Source organism: Rhea americana, unplaced genomic scaffold, assembly GCF_003343005.1.
Source record: "Rhea americana isolate MKP2758 unplaced genomic scaffold, rheAme1 scaffold_111, whole genome shotgun sequence".
Taxonomy (NCBI): domain Eukaryota; kingdom Metazoa; phylum Chordata; class Aves; order Rheiformes; family Rheidae; genus Rhea; species Rhea americana.
Genome location: NW_028185162.1, coordinates 826,206 through 840,959, shown reverse-complemented (window position 1 = coordinate 840,959; position 14,754 = coordinate 826,206). Strand labels below are relative to the sequence as shown.

The 14,754-nt window shown below is 40.4% G+C and overlaps 1 protein-coding gene across 4 annotated transcripts in view; it reads left to right on the top strand.

Annotated features, from left to right (window-relative positions):
• Positions 1-14,754, top strand: part of LOC146600908 (sphingosine-1-phosphate transporter SPNS2-like) — a 141,293-nt gene that overhangs the window by 32,043 nt on the left and 94,496 nt on the right. For all 4 annotated transcript variants that reach the window (XR_014897052.1, XR_014897051.1, XM_085315037.1 and 1 more), the window contains exon 2: positions 5,268-5,333. Coding sequence is in view for 2 of the 4 variants with exons in the window: in XM_085315037.1 (XP_085171163.1) it covers positions 5,268-5,333 (66 nt within the window). In the remaining 2 variants the exon portion in view is untranslated. The remainder of the gene's footprint in view (positions 1-5,267; positions 5,334-14,754) is intronic.

The window sequence follows — 14,754 nt, the reverse complement described above, 5'->3', positions numbered from 1 at the left end:
AGTTGACCTTCTGTTCAGAGCAGCTTTTTACCCCATATCAGATGCCCTTTCACTCGTTCAGCTGCTGTTTAGCTGTAGCTCTGGTCAGTAACACAGGGTCTATCTAGGCAARCCACTTGCCTTCTGCATGATCACCTACCTCCCTGTTTGAAGCCTAAGCTGTGTATTTCCAGGAAAATTCTCCTTTCCTAATCAAAATATTCCCTTATTTTGATATAGGTAACGTAGATCATAAAATGTAGACCTGCATTACAAATGCCCCAGAGTCAGGTCTTTTATATTTGCTGTTTGTGAAATGGCCATTAAAGAATGGGAGGCAACAGTGCACTGGATCTTGAATTAGATCCTAGAAACCTTCTGACGCTGTAGGTRGGTGAGGTCAGCCTTGTTCCTCTTTCCCACTCCGCTGATATTCCTTCCCTGTCTAACATTCCACACCCAAAGACCTTTTATCCTCCAAATTACTCTTAAAAGTCCTTTACATGCACAGTGCCCACAAGAAAATAACTGCCTCGCTGTCTTTGTTAGGTACTGGTAGATACCAGAGCTGTCAGCCCAGTAAAGTAACCTAGATAGAGCTGAAGTAACTAAACCCACAAATAATCCTAGTCATTCCTCTGTCTGGGTTTCCCAGTATGTCCTGTCTCTATGCTCATCTTGATCAGGTATAGTCAGCGCTCCAGGTTAGGTGCTGCCTGTGTTTCATCTCATGASGTTCCAAGCTTTTACATGAGCATTAATAGTGTCTAGTTCAGCTGGTGAGATAATCTGGAAAAGTGACTGAACAACCTATATGGTKGTTCAGTCCTGAGAATGCCAAGTGTTCTTAAGAAATAATAGGTGATATTACTAATCTACGTCCATGTAATCCCAAATAGCTATCAGCCTTACTGAGAGGCTGTCTCAGGATGGGTGGCTTCAAACTGTTTGCAGCTTATGGCTGTTACCAGCTCATCCTGAGATGTAGGTATGAATTTCTGGATGAGAAAGGCCTTGCCAACCTCATGTGGTGGCTTCCTTTTCTTCAGTTACATCAGGTGTTTTGTTCCAGTGAGACACTCAGGAGCACCTCTCCACATGTGATGTGATCGTTGTCGGAAGCCTGGCTCCATCATCTAGAAGAAGGGAAAGTCCAAAGCTGTATCGTTTTATGTATTCTTTCCTGGTCTATCATTGCTTAATTGTATCCCTAAATCTTATTAAAGTTCTGGATGAGTCGCTGCCATGCTCAGGTGAAAATAAACAGAGCTGAGCAAAGCTTAGGAGAGGAATGTCTTCCCATGTGAGCATGCTGAACAGGGAAACTCCTGCAGCAGAGAAACTCCGATCACTCCATACACATTTCATCATCTGCTTGCTACTGCCTCTAATTTAATCTTCTAAATCCCGTATCAAAACACCTGTAGCCCAAAGAGAATACAAAATAAACTTACATGGAGTATGAAATTCATGCTAATTAGACATGCAGATCTCTCCAAATCACTTGAGATCGTCTTCTAAGCTCACATAGGACCTATAAATGTGGTGCTAGATTGTTCTATTGCCCAGACTATCCACAGAACCCACTTTTCTTCTACCTCATCAGAATGAAGTTACAGGTTTAATCCAAGGTGGCTGTGCTTCAGTGTCCTAAATATATTTAGTTTATGGCTATGACCTTTCAATCTTGTAAAACACATTACGATCTCTTGCAAAGAAAAGCACTGTAGAACTGTAAAGACGTCAAAAGACATCACCAAATAGATGATTTCTTTGTGATGAATAGAAAGACCTCTTCTGCTATACTGTGTAGGCACCATTATAGTTGCTTGCACTTACTGTTCTAGTTTCTGATGCAAACCTGAAAAAAAATCTTATTTCTGAGGCTATGTTTTCTATTGCATCCTGGTCTCTTYCTCTTTGCAAAGCTGGCAGTCTGGCATGGCTGGGGATACGTTGCCATGGGCAGGGCTAGCAGCTGTCATGGTGGTGGAGGGAGCTGTGCATGTGCAGACATATTCCATCACGTGTTTAGAAGTGCAGAATCACGGAACAGTTGAGACTGGGAAGGACCTCTGGAGATCATGTAGTCCAATCTCCCTGCTCAAAGCATCTGCCACATCAGCCAGTTTTAATAAGGCAGGGCTAGAATCTCTTAATCTCCCTTTTCCCATCACAGAATCAGTCCCTTTAGTATCCTGTGGCAAGGCAGTAGGTTATGCCATTTTGCTCCTTGCACAAGTGAGATTCTGTTGATGGCTCGTTTTTTGCCCTTGTGCAGTTTAGGAGATATGAATCCTTTCAGTGATCGCTTTAGCGAGGAGGTTTCTGCTTTGGAAGAGCAGAATTCTCTGTGCTGAGAATTTCACTACTTACTTTTTCTTAGTAGCCTCTAGGTAGCCTGTTTGAGAGAGTTTAATTATTAAAATAAAAATCTATCATTGTGTCAGTGGGAGCTGATCCTTCTTCCTGAACAAATGGTGGGTACATATCTTAGCCCTTTGTTATTGAAATAAAAGTAACTGCAAGGTGATGGACTGAACAGAAGCATGATATCCACCACGGAACAATTTACTATGGATCATAGAGGTAGGCGGGCATCACTTTGATCACTCAGTATTGTGCTGGTTCAGGTTAAGCCCTGTATTGAGTGGATCTATAGAAGCAATGAAAGCTTGGATCCCTCTCTGACTTGACTTTTCCAGCTGGAGGGTCAAGAACTCAGCTGCAAGGATTTAGTAGAATATATTTTGTTCTTGTGCAGCACAACTGAGTGGCAATAGGAGAGCATAAGAAATATGGTATTCAGTATTTCCTCCCTTTTTGCCAATATCTCATGTTCTTCTTGCGAATGTTTAAGGAATTATCTTTTATAAAATTGAGGTTATAGTACTCACAAGTTGTTTCGACTTGCTGAGCTCCACCTAATGTGGGCAACCTGGGACTGACCAACAATGTAGCACAAATTAAAGGTAATCAGAGCTGATTAAACTACTAAGCAAGCCATCTAGGTTCAGGTTGTAAGAGAACCACTTTTTGAAGGTAGAGTGGAACACCACGGGGAGTATGTAAGTCATCTAAACCACGGTGGGTTTTGCTAGGCAAATGCAAAATTTATTTCTATCAGATATTGCCAGGGTAATGATGTCTCAGTTATTAATGGAGCAAATGAGGGAGCCATGCAGCAACGCATGAGGGAAGGACAGCCAGAGAAGACGCTTTGAAAATGGAGTTCAATCTGCCATCCAACAGCAACCTAGAAATTTCCTATTGGAATTATGGTAGGCAGCAATGCTTCAAAAGAAAAAGAAGGTCAAGGGGAAAGCTGTGTCAGGGTGGATGTAATGAGGCACTTAATACTTCAGAAAATTACAGAATCTCAGAATAGTTGAGATTAGAAAGGACCTCTGGAGACTGAGTTGTCCAACTCCCCTGTTCAAAGCAGCATTATCTAGAGCAGGTTGCTCAGGACCCTGTCCATTTGGGTTTTGAATACCTCCAAGGGTGGMGGTTCCATAACTTTTCTGGGCAACCTGTTCCAGTGTTTTGACTCCCCTCATAGTAAAAAGTTTTTGCTTATGTTTAAATAGAATTTCCTRTATTTCTATTTGTGCCCATCGCCTCTTGTCCTTTCACTGGGCACCAGTGAGGAGAGTCTAACTCTGTATTCTTTACTCCCCTCCCATCAGGTATTTATACACATTGATAACATCCCCTCTGAGCCTTCTCTCCTCTGGACCAAGCARTTCCAGCTCTCTCAGCTTTTCCTGATAGGCAGAGAATGGAAGCAGAGGGAATTGCTCTGGGGTCAGAAGCTAAACTAATGTTCATGGACAGATGGTGGTAGTCTAAAAGCCATCCTGAATGCTCCCCTGAATAGATGGTGCTTGTGTAAGCTGTATGGAGCAGGATAAGTGGGCTTTCTTGCTTTTTCCTTCCTCTGAGTCTCCCTTCCCCCCCCCCCCCCCCCCCCCCAGTACCTTTAATTTATGTCTGTTTTCTTGGTGTTGTACTAGATGCCTTCTGGGAATAGTTGTCTCTGGGTCTTTTATCTCTTTGTGTTTGTCATTCAGTGTGATCCTGGCAGTCCCAAAAGCAAAGATATTTATGGTGAATGAGATCAAGTTTGTGCTTAGTTGATTCTTGTGACCTGCAGTGATAAGCAGAATGATTTGGATAACATCTCAGATCAAATTTTGAACTGGAGCTGAACTTTTATGGGTGCTCAGTATAGTTGGAGGAGGATTTATTTATTTATTTATTTATTTAATCAAAGGAGACCTGCATTTTCTCAGTCCTGGAGAAGCCAGCAGGCTCAGATATTAAGAGAGCAACTGTCTCTCTTCCAGACCCAAGAAGCTGAAGTACAGTTTATTTAGGCCATAGACAAACTTTCRTGCCTTTGGATTTGTATCTGACCCAGCTGGAGCCTCTACAGCTTGGCAAATAGATGTCCCTCATGAGTTACAAAAGCTCTGTTCTGCAGGTAGCTTACAAAAGCCTGTCTGAATGCTAATGTATGCAGCACTGTTTTTACGTGCACTGCATTGCATGCATTTATATTTTTGATAACCAAGTGCTGAAACCAGCTGAATAACTGATACTGCAAAACCGTGAATTTTGCTTATGCCAATAGGTTGAGGATTCAGAGGAGAGAGACGGCTGGTTTTGATTCTGCTTGTAGTTGTTTTGAAGCTGAGTATTTGGTCACCTTCCCACCTTTACTAAGCTGCTATTAAAAATTTATTTTTCTACATTTGTTTTGGAATTGAGAATCCCCCAGACATAGTTATGAAAACTCTCATCATTATTACAAGTGCCATCTGGTTTTAAGCAAAAAAAAAATGTATTTACTCAAAACAGTTTTGTTAAAGCTAGTCTTGGATTCAGCTTAATTTGTCCATCTGGTTGAGCCATTTGAAGCACCTAAGGTGCAGAGCCAGTTTCCCTGTATTTCTSTACAATAACAAATGCAGGGGATCTGGATTCCGCAGTGTTGTTGCAGAAGCCCTGGTCTTATTTAAGAAGGGAAGACTGGTTCCTCATGCACGTGGATTTCATTCCCAAGCCCTTTGCCCGGTGTTTAATCTGCTGACCTCTGCTGTTATTACAGTAGCCCGAAACTATGGAGTCTGCCTGTACAGAAAATAAACCAACATGCAAACTTTAGAAGTTTTAGATCTCAAGTACTGGAATTTGAAGTTTTGCTGATGCTTTCTGAAGAGAGGGAATTGTATGCTCTTCAAAGGCTGAAGGTACTGAGATTCTTCTCTCTGTTTTCCTCACAGGTGTGTTACTAGACATCCAGCAGCACTTTGGAGTCAAAGACAGTGGGGCTGGCTTGTTACAGACAGGTAAGAGTTTTTTGGCTGGTTTAGTACCCTTCCTCTTTTCAGAGGGGTGCTTTCAGATTTCTTGAATTAAGGTTGAACTGCTCTCCTTTGGACACATTGGCTGTAAAGTATGCTCTTACTAGTAAGGGGAGTGAAGATGAGAGGACTTTTTATTTTGGTGGTGGACAGGAGATCATGGGTCACAGAATGACTTGACTGAAGAATGGGCCAAGAGCAAATGAATTGGATAATTTTTTTTTTTTTTTTAATGAAAACAATATTCAAGTAAGAGAGGGTTGCCTCCTTTAGATGAGAAAGATAATGGTAAGCCAACAGCAGGGTCCTGTTATTCTCTCTCCTGTTCAGTCCAATAGTAAGTATAAGGCCTGATGCCCTTCCTGTGCTCTGAAGAGAAYCTGCTGAATTTGGGAGTACCATGTGACAAGAAAATGTAAAACTCATCAGGACAAATAACTTGGTCTGAAACCTACAGGAAGGGCTAACAACTGTTGTATTCAGGCTAATTCATTGATCAAAGATATCTCTGATTTTGGTGTCATTAACATCAGGTGTTTCTCCCCTTGTATTTCAGGGGGAAGGATTTTTGCAGTTCTGATGCTTCTGCTTTTAACGTTGCACTTGTTTGCACAGATCTGTACAACCTCWGAACAAACCTAGCTTTTCTGGGCTCTGGTCTGGAGGTGGTTTAGAGGAGTGCCCTTGTCAAGAGGCTTGATATGATGACATTGAGTAGCAGTCTCAAGTGCTACTGACAGCACATTAGATCTTTATGGAGAGTGGAGCTCACTAGTCAGAGAGCAAATGCAGTATTTTAAGGAGAGAAACAATCTGGTTTGAAAACTTCCTACAGAATCATTAGTTGGAGTTGTAGAAGTGTGGTGCTGTGGTTGTCCTGTCTTTGTACTTCTGTCTGAGGGAACCGTAATGGAATGACTATACCTCTGGAAAATAGGATTAGAAATAGTGCACCAGAAATGCCTTTTTTTTTTTTTTTTTTCCCCACACACATTGTCTCATGCTCATGCTGGGTACCAAATGCCAGTCAGCAACTTGTTCTGAAGCCGTAGCCAATAATAATGGATATAAAATTGTTCACTTTTTGTGGCCACACCAGAGGCTGATACAAAAGTTTCAGAGCTCTGTCAGTTGTCCTTTAATCTCAGACTACATGAATCACTGGACTGTTTCCTCTTTTTTTTTTTTTTTTTTTTTTTTTTTTTTTCCCAACCCCTAGAATAGTAGGGTTCTCATCTGTGGTTACAGCTTCTTGGTAATGTTGCAATACAAACAATTAATAATAGTCTGTACAAGGGCTTTAAAAATGTTCCTGGTGCCATTCCAGTGGCAATAGCAGCTGTTTTATCTAACAGCTTTTCCACTGCTGTTTGCTTACAAAGTGTGCGGGCTGGTTCTAACAGATATCAGGGGAAAAACAATTCCCAAGATGTYAGAGGGCCTCCTTGGCTGGGGTGGTGGTGATGGTAGTGATATAATGCTTTGTAACATCTTGGCTTAGGCCCTTGTAGTTGTAGCCTCCTGCCCAGCTGAGGAAGTCTCTACCTGCTGCTCTCCTTGTGGAATGGCAGAGTTCAGCCAGGCTGATGTGTCCAGAACAGAAGGCCTGACCTTGACAAGTGTTACYGATTATGCCTAGAGTGGCACCGGGTGTCTGTCAAGCTCTTTTCTACAGCAATTATTTGAACTTATATATTGTGCTCAGAGGAACAGATCCTCARTGTGTCATCAGACACCAAGTGCCTTCACCAAAATATTCTGGTAGAAAATGACACTTGCCAAATCATATATTTAATCTTCTTTCCTCTCAGTGTATGAAAACCTTCTGCAGATGATTTACTGACAGCAAGCAAGAGCTAAGCTCCAGTAGGACATTTCATTTGTTAATTGCAAGAAACRTTATTTATCTGAAAAGAGCTTCACTGAGAACTTGCTGCAGTGTGTGTCATGACTTTTGTAACCAGTAAATGTTGCTTTAAGAAAAGCAGCATTTTCTCTTGTTTTTTTGCTGATCTGAAAACTTAGCGTTTGACTTTGCCCCTGCAATAAAGATAATAAGGCATTAATCACAGAGCCATCAGTCACAGGAAAAGAGTGCTCACAAAATAAACCACCACAAGTWAGGGTAGGGGCACCTAACTGAAAACAATTGCATATTACTTCAGCTTAACAAGTTTCTGCTTGGCAACTGGCCCATAGCCCATGTATCCTTAACCCTTCATAAACCTTAAACCAGCGTTAACACTACTTCTAATCTTGTATCTGTTCTCTATGCATGACCTCTCTAAATGTGCACGTTGGAGAAAATGGATGTAGATGTGTAAAAGTAGCTTGACCAAGGATGCAGAGGAAGCCTATGGTAAAGTTTGGACCAGGTCTCTCAGACCTCTGCCTTAACCTCRAACTGTTCCTTTCCAAGTAGCTGAGACAGAAATATCATCTTATTCCCAAGAGATGGTCCTGCTAACTAATTGAGTGATGTGAGAAGAAAGACTGTTTATCCTGAATACGTACTCTGAATAAAGAGTGGATTAGTCTTCAGGTTGTTAATCTTGCATCTAAATGAGTCYTAAATTAATTTACAATGTTAATGAGGGTGAGTAAAAATAATGTAGTATTTATTGTTAGTTCATATCACTCATCAAACAGGCTTTAAAAATAGTAAAGAAAATCCTTTTAACTGAGAAGCAAGGCTGCACATAGTGCTTTAGGCTGAGATGGTACTTAAAACTCAAACAGCAAGGGGGAAAGAAATCAAGCAAAGGCAATGTATGACCTGGCATTCGTTCCATGATTTGTTCTTTGCAGATACAGCCCGTCTCACAACTTGCTCACGCCAAACATTCAAAAGCCAATTCACGCGCTCCAGCTTGTGCTGCTCTCTGGAAAGCAGAGGTGACTGGTTTCTTAGGAATTGCAAAGACAGAATTTGATTTTTTGTCTTGTTTTGTACAATTCCCAAGACACAAGCTGCTATTTGCCTAGGAGGTGTAATGAAAACTGGTTAGAGGAGCACTGTAACTTTCTGTACAGCAAAATCACAGCACACTCCAGTCTCATCCATAATGGAAGGGAACAGAATGTGGCAGTTCCTATAACAAGGATCCTGTGACAGCAAAGGACATATTGACAGATGGACCGCAACTGCCGCTTGCTCGGTAACATTGTAGAGTAACAGGCACATAACCATGTTGACTCCGGAGCCTCAATTATCGCTTGATTATGCTAAAATTCTGTATTGATCTTCATTTATATAGCRCTGCTTACACAGTTGTATAAATAATAATAAAGTTCACTTAACTATATTACAGGTGTACACCCAAGCTCTCTGTATCACCTTGTTTCTTTTCATTTCTTACTGGTTGCTTTTCCCATCTGGAGAAAGAATGATCCTGGCTGATCTCAAAAAGATGATAAAGCATTTCCTTGTCTACTTGAGCTATGCAACTGTAATCAGTCAATACTGTTTTAAGCCAAACCATTCAAAAAGTGTTTGTCTTGTGTGGAGTTGGGTAGGAGCAGCAATTTGGACTTAAAGTCAGAACTAAGGCATTGATAAAACACAAAGATGGGGAGGAGGGAAAACTAGGTTTGTAAAAGTACTTCAAATTAATGTTATTTAAATCRCATTTCTTTCCATATATACTTAGACCACAGGAATAATGACCCAATACTATACTCTAGTTCCTTGGATTTTTTCCATTCTTTCTTCAGTTTTTGTGCTTTATCTCTCTGTCTGCTTTCCTTGCCCTTGGATATATTTTGCTTTTGTGTCTCTTGCTACTGTCTGTTTAGCAGAATAGAGCTCTAATAATAATAGTGCCTGGCTCTCAATACAGTTTGTCTTCTGTAGATCTCAGGATGTTTCATGTAGGACGGATAATGAGACCTGCCCTTTTCTACAGATGGGGAAGCTAAGAAAGCCAGATGGGAGAAATGACCTGCCCAAAGTCACACAGCAGGCCTGAGGCAGAGCCAGAATGAGAATTATGGTCCAGCTTCTAAACACACAGTATTCAACCAAGTTAATGGTTAGATCCAGAGATTTGTTCCTTGTTAACAGGCCCCCTAATCTTCTAGTCCAGACAGCTCAAGCTCATAGAAAGGCACATGAAACAGTAGGGACTTTTGAAAGCAGAAACTGAGCCATTAAATGGAGGATATGGCAGAGATTCCATTGAAATGCAGAGAGAAAAAGTGTTTCTCTCCAGCAAGAGCATAGGGGTATCATTAGAGGAAATCCTGGTAACCAAAAGTTCATACCATCAGGTCAGAAGTGAGGAAATGTAAGGAAGGCAGAAGTCTGGAAGGACTCATTAAATGTGAATCATCATAGATATCTGGGGTTCTGAAAGAACTCTTCCTGCATGAAGAGAAATGGGCATTCAGTCCCTGGTTTTCCTGGGAAGCCTAGAAATGCCAGGTACTTTTTTAAGTCTTGTCACGGGCTCATTTTTCCTGTAAGGGTCAAAAACCTCTGTTCACTTGAAAAGTGAGACCTTTACCCATCTGAGTTCCTCTATCTAATGACTCTACCTAGTGTGTTCTTGCAAAGATGTTATCAGCACTGATGTGTTCTGATTGTACTGACCAAATTACAGGCATGCAAAGTGAGTGGGGTACTTGAAATACTGAAGTGCATATGGGAATGATGAGATAAATCAGACTTGCTAAATCAAAAGGTTTTTTTTTTCATTTCTTTTTGACTACCATCTTCTTGTCATCAGCAGTCCATACTGCATCTGATATTTTTGATGTTCTCCACACAAAAGCGCTGCCTCTGAATGACATGCTAACCATGGATACATGTCTGTTTCGTGAGCTGTAAATGCCACATGTTTCTTTTCCATCATTAATGTTTAGGACAAGGATGACGAGGAGAACCTATGTCTAAATTGATCTTCCTTTATTACTTGAATGCCAAGCAAGTTCTTTATTTGGAGCACAGTAGGTGCTGGAATAGGATCAATGAGGCCTTTTCTTTGGTTGGGAGGCCTGAGAATATCTTAACTATTTTTAATGTTTTGTAACTATTTTTAATATATGGCTGACAATTAGCTCAGATTGGAATTTGCATACAGACTCTTACAGACTGAAGACAGTAGTTCAGATCTATGTGAACTGAAACATCATCTGTTTTCCAGTACACAAACTCCATGCTCAAGTATTTTGCAATGTGATCTAACAGAAGATTCAGTTGCCTTCCTCCGACAAGCAGATCTTTTAGTTATCAAGGTAGAGKGAACTGAGGAAGTCCAGAGCCTGCTTACTGGCAGCATAAGTCTGCAAGTCTTTTTTTCCTTCTGCTGTAAAGGTGTCTGATATGCTAAGAAGTCTTGGCAATCTGAGCATCTGATTCATGAAAGCAGTTAAGCCTATTTTGAAATCCTTTTGCAATCAAGAATGAAAGTATTTTATTGAATCARTAAGTAGATTATGGGAAAATGCATTTGTGCCCTAGCCTAGTGCCCCCTACACTAAGGACTAAACTATAAAAATGCTATTTACAGTGTGTGCTCTGACTAGACAGCCCTAGCCTGCWAAGTAAATAATCTTTGCTGGGGGGTGGGGAGGAGAAGAAGGAGAGATGTTCTTACCTCCTGTTAATGAGAGGTAAGTGGGGCACTTTGTCTTTTTATTGCACATGGCAGCAAATAAGTGCAGGCTTCCAGAGCAGGGAAACTCTCCAGACTGGCTTGTCTTCATTAAGATCTTGATTTTTTGATACTCCATGGTCAGTAAAATAATGTAACAATTTATTTTCCTGTCCTGTCTTCCTTTGCAGAAGGAAGGTTTGCCCCAAGGTATTGGCCTCTCAGGGCAGGTACCTGGGCTGGTTGTTGCAAGGGAAACTTGCGCTCATATTGCCTGTGGCATGTCTGTTCTGTAGTAGATGTTGGCCCTGCTTTCCCTAAGGCTGTAGGTCAAGCACCTCTTGCTTAAGTTGTATTTACTTCTGTAATTTATTATAATAATGAGAGGAGAGATTTCCCACAGATATTAGAGAAGTGGCTATCATTCTACCCAGAGTCCTAACACATTTTAATGTAGCCTTCCCATCAACCTCTACACATGTACTTCAAACCTCAGAATTTTTCTCAAGCCATTTATAGTGGAAGATGTGATTTTTTTTTTTTTTTTGGTATCATGTAATGCTATTAAACAACTTCTTACTCTTAATACCAGCTGTGCAATCTAACATAGCAGACATTGGCATTATATTACGTATTTCATGCACAGATAGTTCAAAAGGGCTAGACTTACTGCCTTTGTTTATTTTTTAACACCATACGTGGACTTTTGAAAGAGGAAGATGAGCATTTGAGTTGCATTAACAGTTATTTTGATGGTGGTAAACATCTAATGAYGGCCAGTTACTGGGAGAGGCTTGTACTTATATTTAAGATCTCATATTAAGTTACTCTTTTTCTTTTTCCTCTGCAGTGACACTAAAAGCTGTTTGAATTAAGTGGGAAACCGAAACCTGCTTGGCTTTGATACTTGCTTTTCAATGAGCTTGTAAGTCTAATTTTCAAGTGTGGTGAGCACAGAATTATTTGTTTATGGTGTAAATCAGAAGGAGTTCTGTATTTCCTCTCTTTACACTGGTCTGGATTTGTGCATGCAGTTGCTGCTAATACCCATTGGGCCTTATTTAAAGCTCAGTGTTAGCCCAGAGGGGAAGAGTTTTTGCCTTGACTTTAAGGAGAATTGAATCAGGGTCTTTTATGAACTGGAGAGCAAGAAAACAGAACTGACATTTGTAGTGCATTCTGTGTATTTAATGTGCTTCACCCCAGGGGAATCATGAATGCTTTTGTCTCTAGAAAGATTTATTTTAAGATTGTTTTGGATTTGTCTTGATTCCTTGTCCCCCCACACACCTTAAGAGCGCTCATTTTCTTAGAGCTGAAACCTGCAAATCTGCAGGGCAGTATACAGTGTTGTGAAAAATGTAGGCAGCTGTATTCATACAGGGATCTGAACTCAGGTGATAAAGAGGTCAGGCTTGGCCTGCACCTGCTGGGAAATTTCCAAGTTAATTTGGTATAGTTGGAAGCATTGTGGTTGGATGGAGGCATTTGATTTGAGAGATGGATATTATTCAGATAAATTGAATAGCCTGGCAGAGCGTGAAGGAGCTGTGGTGCACTGAAGGTACCATCTTGAGATGAAGTATTGCTCTCAGTTGTCAATACAGTAGGCATCTATTCTGGAAATATCAGTGTGTTTTTGTAGTAGTGGGGATGTTAGGGTCAGAGACCAATCTGTGTGATTATTTTGTTTCTCTAGCAGACTGTCTTGAGTTCCAGGGGACCTGACTATTCTTTGGCTTTTGCGCCAAACCACCGGTTCTAATACCTTCTAGATGGTATACCAGGCCACTGTACATCCTCTTCGTCAAATATCTGTAGTGATTTAACACCAGACTACTGTACAGGCAATTTTACTGTGTGGCCAGCTGCAAAGCACTTCATGCAACTTTGTAGAACACCGTTCTGGGAACCACAGCCTTTAACTCTTACATGCTTTTGAAAGAGGTGTTGCATGCCAGGCAGAAACAACTGTGTTGAGTAGAGGTTGCAGCGATTCTTCTGTGTAGACCCACGCACTCTTGGAAAGGAGCATCTCATTTGTAGACACAGAAAACTGACCCCGAAAATGAATTCCAGGGGACCTATTACCTGGAGCTTGTCTAAAAGGGAACATTTCTTTCCCCCCTGGTATTTAGTAGGGTTAGCAGCCTGCTGAACYGGATTCCAGTTAACATTAGTAAGTCTGAATTGCATGAATAGGGCATTGTTGCACCAATTCACAAGAAGTCTCCAATACCTTCCTCCTTCCTTTCTTCTCGAATACATGCACATAATCAAGTCCTAAAACACTTAATTTGAAGAAGTCTTTCCTTTGCCATTTACAAAAGGAATCCAGTTCAAAACTCTACTGATGTCATGCTATGCATCTTCCACGCCAGCAGCCTCTAACTGACTATTTGGTTGAGGTCAGTGATAGCATACTCTGTTGCTTTCAGTGCAGGAAAATCATGGGACTTTTTTCTATTCTACATTTATCAGAGGTCTTTGTGGCTGGATTTGAAAAAATGTTATTGAAGGAACTGAAATTAGCTATGATAACAAACTTAGTCACATTTGGTACCTATAGCTGCTGGTCAGCTGGTTTTCTTTGATTCTCAGTTGACATTTGAAGTGCTCTGGAAACACCAKGAAAAAATCCACCCTCGGAACTAATGGGCTGTTTTTTTTTCCTGTATGTTGTTATAAAGTCATTAAACAGGGACTGATTTTCTGCTTAAATTGTGCAGATCTTCTTTGGAGGTGAAATATTACTAACCATAGTCTTTCCTTATCCCAGTCACAAAAAGTGAAAATGAACACAAACATTTTTGTCTGAAATATTTCTTCAGAAGTTTGAGTTTTCGTCAAATGACAGAACAGTTTTGCTTTTTAACTATCAAATCTCAGATGAAAAATAAATAGTTATCTGACAGCATGGATAGTAGTAGGGTGGCATACATTGTTGTGTTCTTTGCTGCTACAAGCAGAAAAATATATTTTTTTCCATCAGGAATTAAGTTTTCAGCAGCAGACCTGGAGCTTATTTAAAACAAAACTATGCACTATTTCAGTGGAAAGGATGTCTCCAGGAAAAGATTTGTTTTGACCTCTCTTATTGCCTTTACTCAGTTATACATCAAGATATTCCAAATTGAACATTTTAGACAGTTTTAAGCATGTCCTCCTTCCAATCTTTTAATCCAGTAATGTTTGCAGACACAAGATTTATTTTACATCTTGTTCTACTGCATCGTTCTCCTTCCTCATTGTAATTGAGCTGGACAGGAGATGTGACAACTCTAATTTACTCTATTGTGGGATAGTAGTGTTGCATTGAGAATATTACTAGTAATACATCCTTCCTGCAAGAGTTACCTTAAATGAATCAAGTTGCAATAACTTTAATTTGCTTATTTGGAGACACGGTAAGTCTTTTTAAATGGATTATTACWATAAACCCCTATTAGAGTAGGTTTGGAAGTGAATTAGGGAGACAGTCCAGATAAAGCAGTTTGAACTTTAGATTTCTTTTTAAAAGTCTGCTCGTGTCACTGGCCAAGGTGCTTTGTTGTCTGTGCTTCCTCCCTGCTCCCTTTCTTCTATTTAGATCATCAGTCTGTGAAGATAAGGTTGTCGCCAGCTACCCTGTAGACCTATGATGAAGTGCTTATTAAAGTTAGCCTTATTGGGAGTTTTGGCTGAATGAAATTTTCAGGATTGGATCTTCCTTTTTTTTTTCCTTTTTTTTTCTTTTTCCTGGAAGAGTGTTTGAAATATGCTCCAAGTTCTTTGCTTTCTATTCTGTCTTAATTGCAATTACTGTTTTTTTT